Source organism: Cryptotermes secundus, unplaced genomic scaffold (genome assembly GCF_002891405.2).
Source record: "Cryptotermes secundus unplaced genomic scaffold, Csec_1.0 scaffold167, whole genome shotgun sequence".
In the NCBI taxonomy this organism is placed as follows: Eukaryota; Metazoa; Arthropoda; class Insecta; order Blattodea; family Kalotermitidae; genus Cryptotermes; species Cryptotermes secundus.
Window position 1 is genome coordinate 124,723 of NW_019742553.1, and position 25,729 is coordinate 150,451.

General features: G+C 38.4%; 1 protein-coding gene across 2 annotated transcripts in view; it reads right to left on the reverse strand.

Annotated features, from left to right (window-relative positions):
• Positions 1 to 25,729, reverse strand: part of LOC111873299 (dmX-like protein 2) — a 196,670-nt gene that overhangs the window by 115,855 nt on the left and 55,086 nt on the right. For both annotated transcript variants that reach the window (XM_023867896.2, XM_023867897.2), the window contains exons 14-25: positions 24,567 to 24,712; positions 23,111 to 23,255; positions 19,737 to 19,886; positions 16,785 to 17,049; positions 15,878 to 16,044; positions 11,702 to 11,847; positions 6,659 to 6,765; positions 6,352 to 6,501; positions 5,395 to 5,622; positions 4,069 to 4,229; positions 1,043 to 1,179; positions 817 to 959 (exon numbers count right to left, since the gene is read on the reverse strand). In XM_023867896.2, coding sequence (XP_023723664.1) covers positions 817 to 959; positions 1,043 to 1,179; positions 4,069 to 4,229; positions 5,395 to 5,622; positions 6,352 to 6,501; positions 6,659 to 6,765; positions 11,702 to 11,847; positions 15,878 to 16,044; positions 16,785 to 17,049; positions 19,737 to 19,886; positions 23,111 to 23,255; positions 24,567 to 24,712 — 1,945 coding nt within the window. The remainder of the gene's footprint in view (positions 1 to 816; positions 960 to 1,042; positions 1,180 to 4,068; positions 4,230 to 5,394; positions 5,623 to 6,351; positions 6,502 to 6,658; positions 6,766 to 11,701; positions 11,848 to 15,877; positions 16,045 to 16,784; positions 17,050 to 19,736; positions 19,887 to 23,110; positions 23,256 to 24,566; positions 24,713 to 25,729) is intronic.

The window sequence follows — 25,729 nt, forward strand, 5'->3', positions numbered from 1 at the left end:
TGCTTCCACGCGGCCTTGTTTTTGTTCAGTAGTCAGCAGTCGTGGCACGAATTTCGCAGCCACCCTTTTCATTCCCAAATCTTCTGTCAAAATTCGCTGAACTGAGCTCCAAGTCACTCCCGACAGCTCCACAATTTCCTCAATGGTCCGTCGTCGATCTTCCTTGATGATTTCACGAATTTTTTCAACATTTTCATGTGTTCGGGCCGTGGAAGGACGACCAGAACGAGGTTTGTCATCAATTGACATTTCACCATTTCTGAAACGGGAAAACCACTCAAACACTTGAGTTTTCCCCATAGCATCATCTTTGTATGCTGTTTTTAACATTTCAAGAGTTTCTGTTCCACTTTTCCCAAGCAAAAAGCAGAATTTCACCGCCGCACACTGTTCACGAAAATCAGCCATTGCAAAAACGACGATCACACAAAACAGTTGTCACTATAATCTCTGCTGAAACTAGTCCTTACCTTCTGAAGCAACGGTAGTCGGCTTATCGACTCAGGAATGTTAGCTCTATGCGCTCATAGCGGCAAAATGCGGTACTACAAAAGCTCTGTCCACAAAAAAATTAGTTCGGTTTCTTTTGGGTACCCCATCGTATATTACTTCACCATGTATTTTCAAACACAATATTACAGAAAAATCATCACATCCTCCCTAATTACACTGGAAATATAACTACTGAAGAAAAAATGTCATGAGTACATAAACTAAATAAGTGCTGCACACTATGCAATGAAGTATGTTATATGCAAAAGTCTCTGAAATGAACAGATTATATTGAACATACAGCAATTAATTGCAGTCACTTACAGTTTGGCTTCCACTGTGAATATACATGCATTTCACTGTCCATCCCAACAACAAGTATTCCATCACGAACCCATGAGATCTGCATAGGCAGTGGAGGCAGACCATCTGCTGTGACCAAGTCTATTTTACGTAATTTCATCCATCTGCAACATCCAAAGAGATACAGGCAATAAAATGGTACCAGAACTCTCCCACTATGTGAACTTCATAAGGATATGAGTACTACCTGATTTCATCCACAAACTGCGGGGCTGCTAAGGAAGAGGCTTTCCTGAGGATGGGACGATTTGCAGACTGGGATTCCTTCATGGCTTTCATATTTGCCTGTGCTAGATCACTTGATACCGGCGTGAACAGCATCACCTGTAAACTCATTCAAAATGTAACTTATGAGGAAGAGGTTCAATGTATAACTGCGTTAATTACATTAATATATCTTTCCAGGTTTTCATGGCAGCAACTGTTCAGTTTGTGGTCTTCAGTGTTGTGACACTGTGCATATTGTAGGCGGATACCAACATTTCAGAGGAACATGCAGGTGTCATCTGAAGTGCTGAAGCATACAGAATGACAAACTGACTCAGTTCATATAAGTAATTTGCAAAGAAGGTGGGCACACAGATCCACAGGAGTACAAAAATCAAGCCTGATCCAGGTCATTTGGAACAGCAGGTAGGAATATTACCTTTTTCTTTTAGGGGCTCAGTGTTTACTGTCACCCAAATGATCATAATCAAAATGCATACATCTGTATAAATATTACTACATTTAATTCTGCCATTTTACACTCTATCACACAAAACTGGGGCTGGGAAAATAAAAATTAAAAACACCACAACATTATACAGTGGAACCTCGCTTAATGAGCACCTCTCATAATGAGTAATTTGCATAACGAGCAAAACAAATTGTAAAAAAAAACTCACTTAACAAGCGACATTTTGCATAACGAGTGACGAGAGGGGAAGTCCCAGATTGTGCACTTGCTACATCAGTCTGTGTTTAGCACTCATTCTGCTACCATCTTAGTGTCGCTTGTGATCACACATTTTTCCAAACTTGTGTTCAGACATATTATTTATGATTTTTTTTTGCAAAGTTTAATAACCCTTGCAAAAATGTCCCCGAAGAAAAAGCCGCAAAAAGATAGCCATAAGAGAATAAAAATAACCGTAGAAATGGAACGTAAAATCATTGAAAAGTGAGAACGAGGTGTGAGCGTGGCTGATCTAGCATGCACATACAATCGGTCTACATCAACGATTTGCACAATTTGGAGCTGCATTGTTTCACAGCAAGAAGTTGTGGAGGAGAGTTTGTCAGAGGAGGAGGAGGAGGTAACAGCAAAGCAACAATCATCTGGCGCAATAAGAGAAATGCTGAAAGCATGGGAAACTGTTGCATCATACATTAAGAAGCATCACCCTACAAGTAATAAGGCAGTGGCTATGTGGGCTACAAATTTATTTAATGATAATGCTGTGTCACATTTTCACCAAATTTTGAAGCATTGGTAAAAACAAATGTCTCTAGACAGCTTTCTAGTAAAAAAGAATTAGATATGTATCATAAATAATAAATTAATTATTTCGATTCCCCCCCCCTGCAAATCGAACTCGCATTCCAGGTTGATTCATTCCGCATAGAAGAAAAGATGATGATTCACACTCCTTAACCATGTATATATAATTTCCTTTGAATAAACGTTATACATAAAATTTTTTGGCATGGAACACATTATCGTATTTTACATTAATTTATATGGGAAAAACTGTTTCGCTTAACGAGTGTTTCACGTTACGAGTAAGATTCTGGAACGAATTATGCTCATAAAGTGAGGTTCCACTGTACTTTACTTTCATTTACAAAATGGCTTAAAAATAGCTCCATATGACTACCATCCTGATATGGAAGGGCTATAACAGTAGCAGAAGCTGGTATAAACCAGCTGATACAGATGATTTAAACCTACTTAGCCAAGCTCACTTGTACATATACTGTTCACCAGTTTAGCCAACAAAATCTAATGAACACACCATGTACTAGCTGGAAGCTTTACAACCACCTACTTACTGCTAACCGTGGCACTGTCTCTTGATTGTTAGCATGCCACAGAAGTTACTCTTAGCGGTAGCCTCTCAAATCTCATTTTCTGGAAAAATTCAACTTCTATTTTCATGGGAGAAAAACCAAGGAAAAGGAAAGCTCCCAAGTTTATCTACCATAGGAAGCATTATATGTATTTCAGGCTTTGCAGGTAAACAAAGAAACAGTGATATGAAGCATTCTTACATATCTGCAAAAGATTATATGAACCTTAAAAGCAGTAACATAAAACAGCCGACCATATGAGGCAACAACACATCATTTAGTCTAAAGCTGATTCCTATAAAACATAACTGTACCATTTAAATTTAAACTAAAATCACATTTTATTTTTTGAAAACCCTTGGCATACTCATATGTATGGACATACTGAATTAACCCACTGACTTCAACTTACAGCTCTGCATAATGTTTGGATGGACAACAGATTGGTTTACGGAACTATTCTGTCTTATCATTTAATGTGTAATTCCAATGTTTCCACAGAGGTGGCAATGTCCAGCTTTTGGCTTTATCTTATAATTCTTCAGTAGCACCCTTCAGTAATACTAATACCCACGGTGCATCTTAGTGGAAGCATAATACTTTATGCATCAAGTGTTGATTCTTCTATAAATAATCCCAGCTCGATTATATTTCTGTATACCCAAAAACCTCAACCTCAATAGGTTAAATTAATGTGTGACCAATTTTGAAAACAGCATGTGTTCTTTGCATGAAGTGTGTAGAAAGAACACATACAGAGTAGCTCATGTCTGTCAGCCTGTATGTTCAAGTCTAAAAATGTTACAGTGATTTTGATACAATCTGATAATGGATTGAAGGTCAACTAAACTTGTGCTTTTTAACTTCTTACAATCAGCAATGACAACATGGCACACAAATAAATTTGTAAGGTGAAAGAAACCCTAGAGCTACATCTAAAAATGCAGCAATCAAGGGCATGCAAAAACAACCAAAGCAATAATAGTAACTAAATATGTTAATGTTTTCATCACTGTTGTTTGGTTATGAGCATTCAGAATGCAAAGGTGCAAACACATGGAAACTGTGTGCACCCTGACACAGATCTTGTTACTCTACAGAAATGACTGTTACTGTCCTTATACAAACAAATTCTAGAGGATTTAGTGACCTATTCGTTACCTTGCTACCAACTCCTACAGTAAGAATATGAGAACCATCTTCTTTGGATACCCAGTCAAGTTGAACAAGATGTTTCTGAGTCAGTGGACAAGTGTTTCCGCATTCAATGATGGATTTACGAAGTGACTGCAGTGTACTAAAACTAGGAACAGCCAATAAACCTAGGGGGGAAAAAAAAGATGGCAGTTACATGAAATATCTGGATCATGTTTCTCAGAAGAAATAACTAACATGAAGAATGCTGATCTATTTCTTTTCTACATTCGTTCACAGAATTTATTTTTCAAATGATCAGGTTACTGTACATTTTGTATTATTATGTTCAATTAATTTTATCTTGTAAATATACATGACACTTGCATTTTTAAAAGTCACATTCATATCTAAAAAAAATTTAAAAAAGAATGAGAACAACACTTTCTCATTGTGAAACAACCCACTCACCTACTTCAAAAATTCACACATCATAAATTTTCAAGAATTTTTTCTTCTTACAATACTCCTGACTTTCAAATACAGTATTCATTTTATGTGGATAAAAACCTTACGTTCAAATGAACACTGCGCAGGCTTGCCTGCAGAAAATAATGGTGTATAATTCCAAAGGAATTACTGAAATTATGTACGTATATAATTGTGTATGTATCTTGCTCTTGGAACAAGTTTCTGTTAACTACTTGTTTATTCTTGATTTATTTAACAATGCTTTCAATAGCTCACATTATATCATCAAAAGGCAGGATGATTTGTGAAAAATAAATTGCAAAAACTCAGGCTGGGGCAAATTTAAGATAATATAAGATACCATCTGGCTATATAACAAAATCAATAAAAACAAGAAGTTCTGGGAAAAACAAATTGCCTATTTTTGTATCATATGGCATTGACCACATAGAAGATCACATGTCCAACAATTTTTCTGTTGTTGGTTGTGTATTTGCTGCTGCAGGAATGTGTTTACCAAGCAATGACAGAGAGAATACACAGACAGACACACATACAGATCTCTTCTGGCTCCACTATTCCACGTTTCTGGCATTGAGGGTGGGGGAGTTTAACTGATACACAAACAGCAAGGTGATATCATAAGCCTCCTTTTTATTTTTTAAACACATGAAAAGCAGGCTAAAAAAGTAATTCAGTATAGCTGGTCTCATAGCCAAGATTTCCTTACTGCAAGATAGAGTACTACTGCAATGTTCAGTGTATCTGTAACAGTACCATATTTCTGTGTATTTTCTGAATGTGACATACTGTACTCTAAGTACTGTCCATACCCTGCTACTATACCTATGGAAAGCATATGTATTTACTACAAATTCATACCACCAGATGTCTTATGCAGATTTGTGTGGTGGTCATTTTGGTCTCCGTTCTTCAGTGGACTACGGACATCTTCTGATGAGAATGTCTGCATAATGTGATTGAGACGGTGCTTCTTTTGTAGGAACCGGCTGTCATACAAGTAGCTTAGATCTAGGTGTGGATCCACTTGAATCCGAGGTAAGTGAATGTTTTTCAGATGGATTGTATCTTCCAGAACCCATTCTGATCCTAAAGAAACATGCAAGGACTCTAGTTAGCCTAGAACATTCACTTCAATTATGTCCATATTCACTTAATTTCCATATTCCCCTTGCTGTTTGCACACATTCACAGACTCTCCGTTCCTTTGCTATCAACATTATTTTCTTTGGGTTAATTTAAATTCCATATATGCAACCAAACCTGTGACATCCCTTTTATAATAAATCTGATTGGTATCTAACCCAGTCACAATAAAAATTCCCTTCTTAAATCCACTTCCTGCAAGTCATACCATAGCAATCATTACTGATCATTCCCGCCCACCTATCCCATTACATGCATTATGCTGCAATGAAATAACATGAGTAACATGGATAGCAACAGCTATACGTAATTTCTAGTGTCACAGAATTATAACATTTCATATCACAGATCATGTGAGGTACAGCATACAACAGAGAATGGTTCTCAGCAAACACTGCAAAATATATTTCATCAATGGCTATTCATATTCAGCTTTTATACCAAATGAAATCTTTATCTAAAGTTTGTGAAAAAATTTCCTTGATATAATGTTTCATGCATAAGAATGGTCTTAATAAAACACATAGTGCTCTTTTTATTTTGCAAAACAAAACCAGGGTGCAAAACCAATGCAATGTCATGAATTATGAAATGAAATATGGAATTACTGAGTAATTCTCCCACTGAAAGCAAAATGTAATTTCCTCATTCTTGAATTACGGCACTTCTTACCTCCAGTGCTCTCGCATTCATAGATCGCAACACATAAGTTGACATATCTTGAGTCTGGGTCATTCTTGGAGGGCCTGGTGAATGATTTTCCATACTTATATGCACACGCTATCCGCCCACTATACGCAGCACTGATGTTGAGGGGCTGACCTACAAGTCAAATTATGCATCATAACCTCTGAAAGACAAGCATTATAGCAACAACTTCTTCAACATCTTTTAATAAAGCAACTGAAAAACTGTGAATACATGAATTTCAAAACTGTTCACATACGCACATACAATGGATGAAAATGATTTTACTAACCTGAAATATCAATGGCGGACTCTGGATCCTTCCTAATCATCTCCCATTCACACCATTCATAAGTTTTCTTCCTTTCTCCTGACTTTGTATATTTGCACTTCCAAAACCTAAATTCATAGGGAGAAAAATGACTTGCAAAAGGTGACAGTATTCAAGGGAACATTGCTTATCTAACACACATTCAATTTAATATTCTCTTATTAACATTACTGATCGAACACATATGGTACTGTCACATGTATCAGTGACTAAAGATGGGGTTCATATTGGTAACTGGATTTACTGATCACTTACAGGTTGTAATTACAAATAACTATAACACTGTTACTGACTTTCACACTACAAAGCACTCCATGTTACTCTCTTCAGTCTATCTCCAGTAGTCTTCACGGATTTATAACACAGGAATTATAAGTCTCATTAAATCACACATTCCCAATATCACTGAACTACAGCACACGTGAAGTCTTCAAAGCGCACCTTAAATCTTCATAGGCTGATTTCTTGTACTCTTCTGTACTCCTCAAGCTAACTGCTTGCTTGTTTGCTTGCTCGCGTGCTTCTGCCGCCTCTACTACTTGTAACTGCTCTGAATGAATTCTGTCACCCTTATTTATATAGCCGCATAACATACATGGCCCTATAGCAAACACATATCATGTGATTGCTATCCACCCTGTCTATTGGCATGTTGGTTACATCTACATAAAAGAAAGCTTCCTCTAGTGTTGCGTGTTGGACTGAGTTTACAAAGCTGTTGCCCAGCAACACGTCAATAAAATCCGTTACACTGCTCCCTCCTTAAGGCTGCTCGTCCCAAGTAGTCTAACAGTGTATCACCATTCCTTCTTTCTGAGATTTCACTTTGTGACATCTCATCTTCCTTCCCATTGCTTGTTTTTTCTTCCATGGTGTTCATTCTCAAAGCACTACCATTGCTCCCTCCTTAAGGTCAGCTCATCCTGAGCAGTTCCCTTATAAGGTTCCAGTTAGTCTAGGTTATCACCATTACCATCATCCAAAGGTTTTCCTTCATTTTCTCTTTTATTTTTCCCAATGGTGGGGAAAAACTATCCTGAGTGGCCGGTGCTCCCACCTTTCCGGCTCTTCTTATGCTAATGCTGCTAGTAACTTTTTCTTCTGTTTTGGAGGGGGCTGACCCCTCCATACTCTCCAGTTCCTGATTTGCTGCAATTCGCTGGACATTCTGGTTGCTCGCTTCATGAACTCTAGTCCTAAAGCCCTCCTGTCAAACTCCTCTGATGTTCTCTCGATCTTAACACACAGCTGCTGTCTTCTGCCTGGGTTCTTTAGTTGCTTGCTGCCTCGTAGCTGCTGTTTTAGGCCTCAGTCCCTTATTCTATTGTTTTATTCCACGTCCTTCCAACGTCTCTTCCCGAACATCTGTCCTTTCCGGGTTTCTTGCATCACATCATCCTGGTTGTATCTCTTGCGACTGTGTCCCCTGCGCTGTGCCACTTTTGCACAGCGGGAGATCTTCTGGCCACCTGCAGCCAATTCTTTCTGCAGTCCACAATTTCCCTGGGTCCAAAGTTTCCTTAAGATGTTTCTCTTGCACTGTGCCACTGTTGCATTATAGGACACATTCCTGCAGGCAGCAGCTAACTTCCTCCAGGATCTAAAATCTCCTCGGGTCAGTTCCTTCAGCTCTCTGCGTCACCCTGCAGCTGACGCTTGCTCCTGTGCTGCTTCTTCATTGTTTCCGAAGATTTCACTGTGGCCTCTTCCGTAGGGACCTCTTTATGTTCCACTTCGGATTTCATTTCTTCCGGATTCAGCTCCTTACTGTCCAAACACACCGCCGTCATTACTTGACAGGACATGGTCTCCTTTCAATCCTTCTTCATGTCCGCTATCCAGGCATTAATTATGGATCTCATTTCTGCTTGGCCATATTTCATCTCTTCTCTCATTTCCTTTAGCTTTACACCTGTCTTGGCTTGGTTAGCATTTATCATTTCTTTCATCACTTCCATGTTCATCTTGCCTTGGTTGGTTTTTATGTCTTCTTTAGTTCCTTTAGAGTTGTGTCTGCTTTTTCTTGCATTGCCTTTGTACTGGCATCCATCTTGGCGTAGATTTTTGCCAGCAGGTGTTCCATTCTTTGTTCCATCTCCATAATGTGGTGATATACGTGCTGCAATTGTAAATCCAATAATCTGATCAATCTGATCCAATCTGTACCACTTCTGACACCAGCTGTCACATGTATCAGTGACTAAAAACGGGGTTCGGATTGGTAATTGGATTCATTCACCATTTACAGACCGCAAGTACAATTAATTATAGCACTGTTACTAATTTTCACACTACAAAGTGCTTCAGCTACTCTCTTCAGTCTATCTCCACTAGACATCACAGATTTATAACACAGGAACTATAAAAGTCTCACTAAATCACATACTCCCAATATCACTTCTCTATAGCACATATAAAGTCTTCAAATCACATGTTAAATCTTCACAAGCTGACTTCTTGTACACCTCTACTCCTCAAGTTTACTGCTTGCTTGCTTGCTTGTTTGAGTGTTTCTGTTGCTACTAATACTCGTAACTGTCTTGAACAAATTCTGTCACTCTTATTTATATAGCCACAGAATAGACATGGACCTACAGTAAACACATATCATGTGATAACTATCCACCCAATCTATTGGCACGTCAGTTGGATCTACAGAAAACACAGCTTCCTCTGTTGTTGCATATTGGACTGTGTTTACAAAGATGTTGCCTGGCAATGTGCTCATCAAACCCATTACAATATATATTTATGACCAATGATTCTCTGCACTGCCAGCTGAAGGACAATAAATTTGAAATGCTTAAAAAAATTGGAATGGGGTTTGCATTGTGATACGTCTATTACATGCACAATGATTTTCATTGAAACAGGATCCCTAGTTTAAATATGAGTAACCTCTTCCTATAAACTGCATGCAGACTACATATTTGCTAAAGTAAGAAAAGTGAAAAAAAAAGGCTTCATGGTTTCCCAGAACATTACGGCTTCCATATCAAGTTTCAGGCTAAAACAGTTTCTCTGTTTAAAAGCTACTGGTCGGAATCATGGTCTTGCTTTAATTTCCTCTGGGGAAAACCATGCTGCTGATGTGGAAACTAGGTATAAAAAAATCTATCCCTCTAACAGGCCATGAAGGCCCATAGGGTGGAGAGAAGTTGAGGCTCCCACATTTTCTTTAGACAACTGGCTCACAGATGGCAGAGGTTGTCAGCCTTACGTAACCCTCAGGAAGATTCCTGGTGCTCATTTCTGTTAGAGGCTGAGTTGAGACCTGGGCCATAGTGCGGCTGACAGGATTAGGTAAATTGAAAAAAAAAATTCACCTCATTGGGACTTGAACCCATGACCTTCCAGCTTGTAGCATAGTGCCTCAACCAACTGAGCTACACCATGCCCCCATGAAAACCTGGCCAGTTACAAAAAGTTAAATAAGTAAATTATCATAGTAAAAGTAAGTAAGCAAAGCTATCCCTGTAACAGGCCGTGAAGGCCCATAGGGTTGTGAGACGTTGAGGGTCCCGCATTATGTAGACAATCGGCTTGAAGATGGCGGTAAGGTTGCCAGCCTTACGCGCCGGCCATGCTTTACTCCCCAGGAAAATTATTTAATTAATTCCTGGTACTCATTTCTGTTAGAGGCTGTCAACCCCAGGGCCATAGTGTGGCTGGAAGGATGAGGTCAATTGAAAAAAATCCAATGACCTCATCGGGACTTGAACCCATGGCCATCCAGCTTGTAGCATAGCCCCTCAACCAACTATGCTACCATGTGCCCCCCAAATTATCACAGACAGGTCAGAACGCACATTGCACTGCCACTGTAGGAATGGTTGTTCGAAAAATAGGCTTCGACAGCAAACGCACGCTGCTCACTCATCCACCTCATGTTTCCTACTGAGGGGTATTAGACAGAAACTTCCGTGGCTGCTGTGTTCGCCGAGCCTATCCCCACTTTTCTGCAACCTCCCCTCCCTTCAGAGTGCGTCTTCACAAAAAGGAAGCTTCTGCGCCCCACCCTGTATTATTGTAATGGGGAAATGATGTTCATTTCAGTGAGCATATGAAAATAACCTCCAAATGGCTACTACATCAGAATTACTGACAAAATAATGTCTGCTCACATGTATGCACAATCATACACTCTATCTGCTGACAAAGATCTTCAAATAAACTAATAAATGCATGTCATCAAAATTAATATAACATGCTTGGATTTGAGGTTCACACAGCAGTGAATAGAAGAGTATGGTCTTCTGGATTGTACCACTGTGTAGTTCAGACAGAGTTCAGAGGTACAAAATTCCTCCACCTTCAGGGTGAATTAGCCAGCCAAGCAAGAAATCAGCAGAAGCAGGTAGCAAATTTAATGAAAAACTGCAGTCCCAATATTGCACATAATATCTTCAACAAAATCAAAGAATGATCTCATGGAAAGCTTAGCTTGCCACCTGCTTCTGCTGGTTTCTTGCTTTTTGAGCCTGAAGATGGCATGATGTTCAGTCAAAATGTTAGGCTCTCTCCGGACTATTTCGTGTTACAACCTGGAAGACTGTACTCTTCTGAATACAATTCTTTTATACTGCTGTTAGTACCTCTGACTATATAAAATTTATGGTAGGATGACTGATGAATGATGAATTAGAAAGGATTTGGAGGGAGGTGGTTGTGGTCTATGGTCTAACTGAGGTATTATCCAAGAATTTGCCTGGAGGATCCAAGGGAAAGCACAAAAACCTTAGCACTCCAGCCAAGATTTGAACCAAGCACCTGTCAAATAAGAGTCCAGAGCATTATCACTATTTTAACATTCACAGAAACTTAACATAATGATACAGAAAAACGATTCAAAGATGTTAAACAACATAAATTTGATTAAAGAGAATTGCAGAAGAAGGTAGGAACACCTCGGGGGGGGGGCATGACAATACTGCGGAAATAAGGAAATGAAGGCACGAGTACTTCGAAGCTTTCAATTTACTGACAACACAACAAAGTGCTTACCGAACAGTGCTATCTGAACATGCAGTTACAATAATGTAGGGAGCAAAGCAGGCTGGGTAGATGGAAGCAGAGCTGAGATGTCCAGCAGCAGGAGATGCATGGATCACTTCCACTCCATCAGGCAGGGGCAGGTCCTGAGTGCAGACCTATAACACAGTCTGGTCATTAGGAAAGAGTTTGCAGGCAAATTGAAGAGGTTATTTTCTGAGGAGGGGCCAATAAAAAAGTTACATACTATGTCTGAATAAGAAGGGAGAATCATTGGCAGTAAGATATGAAAATACAAACATTAGTACAGTAGCATAACAGACAGAAAAGGGAGAAACATTCTGAATACTAACAATGTTCCCAAGACAGTACAAGCAAAGTGAAAAGGTGTCTGTACCCAGACACTACACCATGAAGGCACAAAGGCAGAAAGGAAGAAATGCTCCATGCTGTCTTAAAGCTTGGCACTAGCTAGAGATAAGGAGCTTCATGCTTCAATATGTTTATCCTCTGGGGAAAGAACTCCTAGCACTCCCAAAGAAATGGAAGTTGAAAGAGGCCTAGAGCTTCATGACATAACTTGTGTTATATTTGATCCATTTAAAAGAAAAGAGAATTATGTGGCACATTTATCTCATTTTGACAATTTTTTATTTAACTCTCTCTTCCTTAACACTCCACATACACCAATATATGAGTATATTACTGATCAGATTTAACCAAACAGCTTACAATATTTGCCTTTGCTTGGGAAATGAAAAATAAGTCTGATAAGAGGTATATACGTGGCGTGTTCAAAAAGTATCGAACCTTTGGTTGGCAGAAATACATTTATTGATTTGGAGGTACAAAACCCTAATCCCCTTCAAAGTACATGATTTATTTCAACCGTCTTCCAGTGCATACACTCATCTATCTCACTCCTCTCTCTCGCACTACATGTTTCGGCACAAAAGTGCCATCTTCAGGTGCTTATTCGATTTACGTTAAACTAGTTCACTGCATGCCTTGCCGTCTTCATATTAAAATAACTAAAATATATATTTATCATATATATTGATAAATATTAAATGTTAAAAATATTAAAATTGTTCAGGATTTTTCATCCCTNTTCAGCGGCATTTTCAGCTTGGGAAATAGCCAAAAGTCACATGGAGCCATGTCGGGGGAGTAGGGAGCCTGACGAACCACAGGGATGTTGTGTTTGGCGACAAAAGTCTGAATCAGATGCCAGAATGGGTGGGTGCATTATCATGATGGAGCTGCCAAGTTTTTGCTGTCCACAGATCCGGTCGTTTGCATCACAAAGCATCACGAAGGCGACGAAGGACCTCCTGGTACTATTCCTTTGTGATGGTTTGGCCTTGTGGTGCGTACTCATGATGCATAACCCCACGGGAGTCAAAGAAAACGGCCAACATGACCTTGACATTGCTGCGGACCTGCCGTGCTTTTTTTGGCCTCGGGGATGTCGGATGTTTCCACTGTGACGATTGCATCTTGGTTTTCGGGTCATACCCATAAACCCACGACTCATCACCTGTGATCACAGTGTTCAGAATGTTGAGGTTACTATTTGCATTGTCCAGCATGTCCTGTGCAGTTTCCAGATGGCGTTGCTTCTGCTCCATTGTTAGCAGTTTCGGTACAAATTTCACGGACACTCTCCTCATGCCCAAATCCTCAGTCAAAATTGAATGTACCGATCCAATGCTTACCCCTATCTCGTTTGCAAGTTCTCGGACTGTGATACGACGGTCCTCCATGACCAAAGTCTGCACTTGCTCAATGACATTCTCAATTCGGCTTGTTGAAGGTCTGCCTGAACGCGGTTCACTGTCCACTGATGTGCGGCCATCTTTGAAGCGGTTGTACTACTCCTTTATCCATGAGTTGCTCATGGCATCGCCCCAAAAGCCTGTTGAATCTTGCAAATGGTTTCCACTTGGGTATCGCCAAGCTTTTCGCAAAATTTGATGCAATATCGCTGCTCATGTTGTTCCATCATTTTACACTTTACTGGAATCCGACAAGTGCTCACTACACATCCTCACTCATAGGCCGACTGCCAGCGACTGACGCTTTCTGCAGGCGGGAAAAAATTCACAATTGCACATGAATGTCCCCTCCACATCTCCACAGAAGGGAGCCTCCCGCGCTTCATTGGTTTACGCGGGAAAAAAGAAGGTTCGATACTTTTTGAACACACCACGTATAATTCTTACATTTACCCTTTTATTTATGTATATATATCTCAGGATGGTCAATAAGGCTGAAACATGTAGTAATTAATACATAATTGAATAACTCTGTCAATGGAACTACAAAAAAATTGTCTCACACAGAATATTTATATTATTTTTAGTTATGAGATTCTCAGGGCACTGACAGAACAGCCCTTAACTGAGCCACTATTTCCTACTCAACAGCTCACAGCCCTGGCCCTAGACCGCCATACCATATATCCAAAACATTTCCCACATAATGGCTTACCCTTCTACCCTGAAGACAGAGGCAGGGGGTTCCTCCAAAAGGTTCGTACATACCTACCAAACTACTTAGGGTCATTTTTCATACAACTGTAAACTTGAATGAAACATAAGATCTGCAAAGACAGCTTAACTCAGTATGGCAATTTGAATCTTGATAAGCCTACAAATGACCATATTAGACTAAATATAAGATGGGGTTTCTTTTCAGATACTACTACTCAGAAAATAAGAATCACCCTATTTTCAGGTTCTTAAGAATAAATATGAAGAAGATAATTAGATGAAGTAACACTCAGAACTAAATGATATAATTAATTTTGCACCCCAGAAATCTCATTGGAAAAATAGGGGGTCACCTTACATTAGGTCTCATACAGTATGCAAATATGATTAGGTATAAATGAAAGTTCACCTATCAAAAAGAAAGTAATAACAAGTCATAGTTATAGGTGTAACCATGCCACAGCATTGGCAGTGAACCCTGTTTTCAACATGTGTTGTCTTTACACTGGTAAACTTTTGACAGCTAAAGTATGTTCAGTTGTCAGCTGGTAGAAACCTGGTACATTTAGCAGTATAAATTATCAAAAATTCCACATCTGGATGGGTCATTTAAAATCTCAGCCATTTAATTTTTCTGGCCAGCTTATGCTAACAGTCTATGCAAACGTGTCTTCAACACTTTCTTATCACTTATCACAAGTGACAAACACCCTGAACTCCCTTTACAGTTGCTGTGACCATATAACAATTCAAAATTTGCATTACTTGGACAAAAAAACAACAACTAACGTTTCGTGCACGTGTTTTTGTGAACTGCTTGCACAGTACCATCGAGACTCTTATATTTCCTGACTTGTACTACTTGTTGCATCTTCAGTCATTATACAAAATTGGTCACTGCCAATCTTTCAGAAATATAGAGAGAGATGATGGTGCAGTAACATATATCTTAACCATTCTAAAGTGTCTCATCACTTGCTGCTTACTTTGTTGGATTTCTGTCTGTGTGGGCAACACCCAATGCACATGGGAGAATATTATGAATACAACATACTCCCAGTTATCCTGTATGCATGCAACAATAATTCTCAAAAAAATGGCAAAGTTTCAAAGCAAACTGATGACTTTTATGAAGTTACTTCAAAAACAAAGTTTCAGTGGATTGTAATGTTCACCCACCATGTGGGAGTTCTCTCTGCCACCAGTAGCAGTGCTGCCCACTGTCCTCCCTCACGCAGGTAGAGCTAGTTGAATTTGTGACTGTGTGATAATATACCCAAAATCTTTTGCCCTTTAATCTGCTATGTCATCTAAGAAGACTCCCATGCAAGAACTATGGCAGAAATGTGTTGTTCTAACTTTTAAACAGAAAATAATAATATAGCACACACTTATCTACTACACTGTACTGCACTGAGTTTCCATAAGTTTTTGCCATGCAAGCAGCAGATTCATGTAACTGGTGCATCCCATTCACCATACATGTCAAATACACGAGAGTTAACTGTAGTTTTTGACCGAAGGATCTGCATCAAGGGCACTAATACTCCCCCTCCCCAGGTATGGTTAACAGTGAGACAAGGCTGCTTTCATTTCAATCCCCCCCCCCAGTGTGGTTAACAGTGTGACAAAGCTGCTTTCATTTCAATGGGTTCCTAAGGGACTCCTCCTCCTCTTCCCTCAAACAGCTCACCTTAGTTGTAGTTATCACAACATGAGATGTCTGGACGGGTGTCAGATTTTCATCACGGCCCACCTGGTCAGCACCTGCTGTGCTTGCTGATCTTCCAGTGGGTTCAGGTTCATCATCATCTTGCACAAGATGGCTGTCAGGCACATACATCATACTGCCTGTCATCTCTGTCAATACAAAATTGCTGTATTTAATGAAAATCTGGTAGCATAAACTTATAGTTCTGAATCAAGATGTAAATATCTATAACATTATATTCAGTTGTCTTCCAGCTGCAAGCCTATACTCAAATTTGTTGCATCTCGCTGTGTAACTCACTACAGATAACATTTATAATATTGTATTTTAGGGTCCTGTTCCATTGATGTATCACTTCACACACAAGCGACATACACTTGACTAGTGGAACACATATACTAATGGTGTACATAAAAATAATGATAAGAACACCATGCTGATATTCATAGGGCTAAATAAATCAATCAACAGCACAAAAAAAAATGGATGCCATAAGAAGGAATTGGGGCAAGAAAAGATAAAGAGTTAAGTTTGCAAGCAAATGTATTTTAATGTGAATGACGAAAATGCAATAACACAGAATATTTTAACCTAATAACTAATGTAGTGTAGTGGTTTCAACAAGTGAACAGTTGCCTGAGGGTTGCCAAGTAAGGCCAAAACATGTAGCGGTGTAACTGTAATTTTAATATTATTTTAAATTAAGGAGGAATTGTAAGCAAAGTTGCATCAAAGACGGACGTGACGGTGTAAATAGATAACATTCATTACATTCCTGTCAAGACAACACTATTAACACAATAAATATTATCTACAGCAATTTAATTACAGTTTATGAGTGTGACACAGTAGCAGGCAACAGTTTTTGAAACAGCAGGAGATGTATTACCTGCAGGTTCTGGTTGTGAAGCAATCACAAGCCTCCACATATGCACAACTGTACCCTTGTTAGTCCTTTCCAGCACAACAATGTAGAATGGCTCCTCAAATACTACAGACTGCTGGAGATCAACCATGGCACCCAGCTGTGTCTCCATCAGACTGAGATCACCGTCCCGGCTTACATCCCGTGCACCACTATTCTTCTCTTCTGCACGTTCTCCTGTAATTAGCTGCTCTTGAAACACATGCAGGAACTGGGTGTTCTGCCAATCCTATAACATTACAATTACATTACAATTCTGTTAACCCAGTCAACAGATAAGGGTGCTGGGTCATGTGGGAATTGATGGAAATTACACTGTTTCCCAGAAGGAAAGAATGAAAACTAAACATCCATTTATAGAACCTGAACAGATATGCAGTATTTCTAAAGGGTCACCAGGGTCTGGATGAACAAAGATCATCAAACATTCTGGGAGCTCATACTTAAACATAAATATACAGGGTTATCCATAAGTCCATTTAACATTTTGAAAATTCACAATAAATAAACTACGCAACGGATACCAAATTTTATTACACTGGAATAGAGACAAACTCACTAAGTTTCCTTTACATAGTTCACAGATGCTCAATGTGTTCACCTTTGCTGATACGGCAGACATCTATGCGATAATCCATTTCGTCCCACACCCGTGTCAGCATATCGCGGTTGACCAGAGCCGCAGCAGCGGTGATACGGTTGCGAAGATCCCTGAGATTAGCAGGCAATGGCTTTCATAAAGACTTGGAGAAATTCGTTCTCTATTGGCATAAGAATTACCATGATCTGATGCATAGTTCATTTATTGCGAATTTTTAAAATGTTTCATGGACTTGTGAATGACCCTGTATAAAGGGTTTCTTTCAAGAATCCTCCATGGAACTCCCATTTAATGTTCCTCAATTTAGGGCTGTCCTTCATTTAATATTCAATTTCAGCAATCCAAAGTCAGTCATGCTACTAAATTTCCTCCATTCAAGATTTTCCTCAGTTAAGTGTTCAGATGCAATGGTCCACAAAGAAGACTTTAATGGAGGTTTCAGTGTACTGGGACTGAATATGAATTAGCTGAGAACTGTGACAAGACTATTTACAGGACACTGTCACTCAAAAGAACACCTCTTCAAACTGGAACTAGTATGGAACTTGAAAAAGGTGTCATAAGAAAGATGGAACAGCCTCACATATTCTACATGACTGATAAGGTCCTAGCTAACTACAGACTTTGTAACTTGGCACTCAATTTCATGAAGCCATGTGATTATCCAGATGTCCCCCTAACCAACTCAGTATGTCCCATGCTAGCAGCAACTGCAATGCATGCTCAAATGAGGTAGTCAGTATGAATTAAATGTTCAATAATCTTGTTCATATCACAGCAGAATCTTACTTTAAAAAGCAAAAAATCTGTCCTTCCTCAACTGACAGTGGAACCCCCTTTAATATTCTTCAGTTTAAGGTGTTCCCTCATTTAATTTTCAATTTCAATAACATAAAATCAACATTCTCAATGTCAAATTTCCCCCATTAAGATTATTCTCAGTTTAGTATTCAAATCTGTCACTCAATAAAGAAGCCTTAAATGAGGGTTTCACTCCAGTTCCTTTATTCAGATTAAGAGGCTTTCATGTACATTTAAATATTTTGCTCAAGAAAGTAAAATATTTTCTACTGCAAAGAAAATCCTGAGCTGAAATGTTAACAAAAGTATGGTGGTTAATTCATCAAATTAACTCTTAGATGAAGTTTTGAATTCAGGTAATGCTTGCTACCTTTCAGTCCAGAATGTTTTGTCATCTCGTCTGCTTTCTAAAAACATTAATATTAGAATATACAAAACTATAATTTTGCCTGTGGTTCTGTATGGGTGTGAAACTTGGTCTCTTAACCTTAAGGGAGGAACATAGACTGAGGGTGTTTGAGAACAGGGGGTTGAGGAGAATATTTGGACCAAAGAAGGCTGAAGTGATGGGAGATTTGAGATGCATAATGAGGAGCTTCATAACCTCTACTCTTCACCAAGTATAAGCAGAATGATCAACTCGATGAGATGGGTTGGGCATGTAGCATGTGAGGGGACAGAGAAATTCATATATTATTTTGGTGGAAATGCCAGAAGAAAAAAACCCTAGGAAGACCTAGATGCAAGTGGGAGGATAACATTAAAATGGATCTTAGAGAGATATGATGGGGTGGTATACACTGGATTGATATGGCTCAGGATAGAAAACTGAAGGGCTCTTGTGAACACAGTAATGAGTCTTTGGGTTCCATAAAATATTGGGAAATTCTTGAGTAGCTGAACAACTGGCAGATTCTCAAGAAGGGCTCAGCTCCATGGAGTTAGTTTAGTTAATTAGTTGCAGTTTTGGTGATATCTTATGCCATTACAAATCAGTACAAGGGTTGACTGATCACAGTGGTCATGCAGTCTAAGGTGTGTACTGTCTTTCACCACTTGAATACATGGATTGTGGGTTTGAATACAATTTATAGCATGAATGTACATTTGTGTTCCTTTTTCTTTGTGATGTCCTATGCAGATAAGAGGCATTGTGATGAACCAGTCTCCTGTTCAAGGAGTCCTACCAAATGTCTACAAATTAAATTCCAGTACCTGGTAAAATAAGGCCTTGGACTGCACTGATCTATATTCTGACATAAGCATAGAAAGGAGGAGTCAAGCAAAAAGTCTTTTGCCATTCCTGGTACTCATTAATATTATGTTCATGGTTTCACACTGTACATACAAGAAAAATATGACAGCAAAAACCTACACACTGAACTCTGTGGAAATGAAATCGATACTATAAAAAATGACAGTAATAAATGTTAGACCATCATAAGGGGAATGCAATAATAAAATGATGTGTATAGATACTGTACAGATATGGTACGAAAATAGTCTGAACTTACGTGAGTTGCATCAGATATGGCATCCAACTGAATGACACATCCTGGCCTTGCAGTGGACTGCTGCGACACTATCTTTATTCTATCATGGAGCGATGAATGTTTCAAACCATCATCAGAAGAAGAATCAGTCGACAAGCTCACCATTGAGTCCTATACAAAATGAAGCATAACTAATTAAAGAATCAGAGTTCATTGCTCTTATGAGTCTACATACAGCAGCAGACTATCCAAAGTCAGGTGAATCCCCACCTCCATCACCTAAATTTCAATTCTAACAATTACTTACTATTGGTTCTCTAAACAGTCTTCTGCAACATTTTTTTCCCACTGGAATACAGCATTCTTTTCTATTCTTGTCAGAAACTATACTAACAGTTTAGAACTGTGCTTTCCATATTTGCATTATATATTCTATACAATTAGTCCAACTACTCAGCATTCTTGATTTCATCACAACAACTACAACAAACATACCCAATTTCTAACTTGTTTTTATTCACTTGTTGGAGTGAGACTGAGTCCCTTCATACTTAGGTTGCAAGTGGACTGACTGTATCAGCCTCAGACACTGGACAAGAAAATACAGCACTAGTGGACTAACTGATGTGGGAAACCCAGCCCAAGTGCCACTATCTACACCACATATACCACATGGACTGTCCTGGTATTGAACCTCAGCCTCCCCAGTGAAACCACATCAACCAACCACCCAAGCTATTGTATGGCCTCAATTACTAACTTATATACATTCAGACCTAATGTTAGCTACATCTGCAGCACTACACACAGCAACAGGTATTATTTACACATAACAGGCACATTTAGTTGGAATGTTCAGTTATGACCATGTAACAGTTGCAGTAGTTCCTAACCCACTGCCTCTGAAGTCTTTGCATATGGGAAAATCAACATCTAATTCTCTACTGAGAATCTGGAATAGGTCTGTTACCAGGTTCTCAGTCCATTCAAGCACTATACAGAACTGTTCTATAAAATAGGCTAAATACATGGATGGGGATTATTTCTGGAAAAGTCAAAACAAAATTCTATATGGGCAGCTCAGTAAACCAGTCCTTTGTCCATCCCTGTGTCCCACAGAACTGTTCATAAATTTGTTACCTGGAGCTATTTGCTGAAGAAACATTCATAGAGTCTGATAAGTATAATTTACATTTCTTATGTCACAATGGTTTGAAATTTAACTTTCATCTTCATGTGACACACAGATACATATATTCCATAGATTAGTGGTTCAGTATTCAGTCTCTGAACAATTTAACAATGACAAGTTCAAATCTTAATTATGTGTTGTGCAGTTATTATTTCACTGCAGTTCACTTACAGCTAAAACATTCAATTACAAATCATGCACATTTCACAAAATAACATTAAGATACAAGCTTTGGTGATTAATTTTATTTGATAACTGGTGTCATTGATTTGCTTAACTTGTCAATTTTGGTTTACTCAGATTCAGAGCACTGATAGTTCTGTGTATAACAGATGTCAATAAGTGAAATATCTTTAATCTCTATCTTACACTAAATACAGGTTACGCAAATCACATATAAAAACAGTGCATCATCTTACAGGACTTACTGTGTACAATTATAATAGCACTATTTCTAAAATAATGAATGACATACAAAATAAACTTAATGCTTGTGCAGAAAGAATTTCCAGCAGACAGCTAACGAAGGATATTAATTTTTCATTTGACTGAACTGCACTATTGAATTGAATTGAATTGAATTTATTTACATTCTATAAATCCTAAGCAGGTTAGTACCTTTGGATACAGAACAAGTCAAAAGGTTACATACATAAGTACAGGCAATTTTAGCTTAAAAATTAATATAACTTAATTTTACATCATTCTCTATTTACATTGAAGTATTCATCTAAAGAGTAGAAGGAATGAGCATGTAGATAATTCTTTAACTCTGATTTAAACTTTTTAGTATCATTGCCCAAGTTTTTAATACTTTGTGGCAGATTGTTGAACACTTTTATGCCAGTAAAGTAGACTCCTTTTTGATATACTGATAAAGTTGATGAGGGTAGGTGGAAGTTATATTTTTGTCTAGTATTCATGTTATAGACATCAGAATTTAATTTGAATTTATCTTTGTTGTAAACAACAAATAAGAGAAGCGATAATATGTATTGCGATTGAAGAGGTAGAATTTTTAATTTCTTAAATAATTCTCTACATGAATCTCTACTTCTACATCCTGTAATGATTCTAATTATATTCTTTTGTATTTTAAAAATTATTACACTATGTGAAGAGTTCCCCCAAAATATTAATCCATAGTTCATAATAGAATGAAAGTAGGCATGGTAAACCATCTTCAATGTTTCCTGTGACATAAAAGGCTTAATTGATCTCATCGCATAGCAAGCTGCATTTAATTTAGGTATAATTTGTTCAATATGTATTTTCCAAGACAGTGTACTGTCTACATGTATTCCAAGGAATTTTGTATCAAGTACTTTACAGATTAATTTGTTGGCATAACTGATGTCCAGATCAATTTGGTGGTTGTTTTTAGTTGTGAATGATATGTAATGGGTTTTATCAAAATTTAATGAGAGTAAATTGGCTTCGAACCATCTGTTTAAGGATTCAAATACAATATTTATGTCATTTTTAAAGTTTTCAAATTTAGAGTTCTTAAATATTATACTAGTGTCATCTGCATATAGAATTGGTTTAGATTTATTGTTGATGGTTTTAGATAGATCATTTATGTAGAGAAGAAAAAGTAAGGGACCTAAAATTGATCCTATATCAGGCAACAAGCTCTGAGAAGTCCACCATTTCTTACACAAAATGCAGGATACTTACCAAATAAAAATTCAGTAAATACAAGAAAATAATACATTGCTTCTACAGGACTTCAGCTGTGATCAGAAAAAAATTAAGGATTTTACTAAATCTACAAACACTAAATCGGGATTTCACTGTAATCTGTAATCATTTATCCCATCAATGTACAAGAGTGATGGCTGTTATGCAGCACACACATATTTTTTTTTTATTGCTGGTGGGGTGGGACTTGTACTTGTCCCTTGTACTGCGGCCACTTCCGGCCTATTGTACCCACCCCAGATGATAGGTGAGGGTGATTGTGGAGCAATTGGTGGAATGAAGATTGGCAGGGGAAACCGAAGTACTTGGAGAAAACCTGACCTAAGGCCACTTTGTCCACCACAAATCCCACTTGACCAGACCTTGGATCGAACCCAGGCCACTGTGGTGGAAAGCCAGCGACTAACTGCTTGAGCAATGGCGCGGCCCCAGCACACACATAACAATGCATGCAACATCCCTCCACAATAAAAGACACACACAAGGAAAGATATCCTACCAGCATCCTACTCCTGCGTTCCGAGCTGGACACTTCGGCAAGCAGAGTACGAGCGTCAATCACAGCCTGGTAAACACGTAGACTCTTGCCATCTGACGCAACAAAGCATGCACTTGGGGAATTTGAAAGGTTGCCTAATGTAGTGCTGGAAAAAACACAACCATTATAATATTAATTACACCCCTGTCTTTTGAACTTAAAGGACTCCTAATTTAATAATGACAACATATTTCCTTTTCACAATAAAGACTACTGGTAAAATTGTCCTCTACTTTAGGTTTTTCTCAGTTTAATTTTCTGTCCCCAGGAGGAACCTTGAAAATAACTTCAGTGTAAATATTCTTTGGGGGTGAAGTTCAACATTAATGCTAGTTTTAGTCTGCCTCTCAGGGAAGTGATTAATTTCATTATACCTGTAAGATTACTAGCTACTTCTAGTTTGGATGATTGCACTTATTAGCGCTTCAGTTACACACACTCTCTCTTAATCACACTTAAATACATGCAATATAGCACTATCACTGATTTACACACTTTCCAGTTTACCGTTTTACACACACTAGGATTCTCTGCTTCCACTAGTTGTCTCCTAGCAACAGATCTCAAAATAGAATTGTCACTGCAAATCACTACCAGTATTACATATAAAATCTTCCATTCACATTTTAAATTCTCACAGGCCAACCTCCTGTATTCTTTTGTAATTCTGTTCCAATTTGCTCCGTTCGTGTGCTTATGCTGCCAGTATCTCTCTCTTGTACCTCTAACCGAACTGAACTGTCTCCACACGCACACACACACACACACACACACAGTCACTTTCAGTTCCAATTACCATGATTCTGCCACTTCTATATCTCTCTCTCAGCTTGTAACTAACTCAGAACTCAGGACTATGTCACACGCTTATATAGCCAAGGGAAAGAAAGTGCACATCATTGCAAACACATGTCATTTGATTGCTAACCACTACTGTTGTGACATCACTGCACTTGCAAGAAACATGTCACATGATGGCCACATACTGTTGTGTGACGTCTCAGCACACACTTGCATAGCAATGGTCCATCCGTGGATGTAGAAAACAGTGTTCCTATACTGTTGGCCACATGTGTGTTGTGGTCATTGTCTAGCAATGGGTCTACAGGCCACAATATTGTATCACTGCCAAGTAAAAACTATGAGACTCAGGTAAAGGCCACCCCAACCCCATATTGTGACTGGCTGTTACATATCTCTCTCTCCCTCTCTAAGAAAAATAATGGATTATAGCTGCACATCCTCTCAAAGATCTCCCTTAATCCTGATATTACCTACAGGAATATGTTTACAGCATAAGAGATAACTACACCCCACATATGGTTGTAAGCAAGAGCAATTATCATCTCTATAACTGTCATATAGAAGTTATAATGTAAAATGCCATACGTGCAAGGCAACAAATAAAGATACACACCTTGGTAGTAATGTTGGTATCCATGCAACATTGGAGAAGGCTGATATTTCTAAAGAATTTATTCTGGCTAACTCTGACACTCCACCAGACTTCGAGAGTGGACCAACAGCATCTACTCGCCACAAAATTAATTCACTGCAGAAACCCTGCACAAAATTAATACAACAGAAACAAACATGTTTTACTAAATTTGACACCTTTATATTATAAATTATTTATTTATGGATCATTTAGCATAGCTGTCACTGTCTCAGATTATATACTACTGAATGCTAAGATGATTACTCAACAACATATTAGAAAGGATGTGAAAAGAAGACACCAGAGTCTGATGTACTATCCCAACATCTGCTTGAAGGGACTGAGGAAACCAACCAGAATTGTCGATGTCCCAGTTGAGATTTGAACAGGACACATCCCAATACAAGTCACGAGCATTACCACTTGAGCTAACTTCCTCAGTCTTATAAACAATATAAATGAGAACACCACAACGAAAGAAAATTATATCAACTTAAACAAATTTTGTCTTAAGTTTCAAACAGCTTTCTCAACACACCATGAAATTATGAGTACATAAGCCAACATCACTCACTCAAGGAGCTGGGCCCTTCTTGAGAAGCTGATAATTGTGCAGCTACTCAAGAACTTCCCGGCATTTCATGGGTACCCCAAGTTCTATGAGAATACTGTACAGTACTTCCTTCCTAACTGAATCACAGGCTTTCTTCAAGTATATGAATAGCTGATATACTGTCTCACCATACTCCAATTTTTCTCCAGTATCTAATGAACGCAAACGATCTGCTCAGTAGTTGATCTGTTACGTTGAAACCCACACTGATGATCCCCAATAATTTCATATACAGGACTTAATCCTGAGAGAAGAATATTGGATGAAGTTTTGTATGAAGCTGATAGCAGTGATATCCCATGATAATTACTACAGTCAGTTCTATCACCCTTCTTGTGAAATGTTACAATTATAGACTCTTTCCACTGATCAGGCAATTCTTCCTTATTCCAAATACAATTAATTGGCTTATGGATCTTAGAACGTAATATTTCCCCTCCTGCTTGAACAAGTTCTGCTGGAATTTGATCACTACCTGGCGATTTATACCGTTTCAATTTTGCAATAGCACTTTCAACCTCAAATGGGC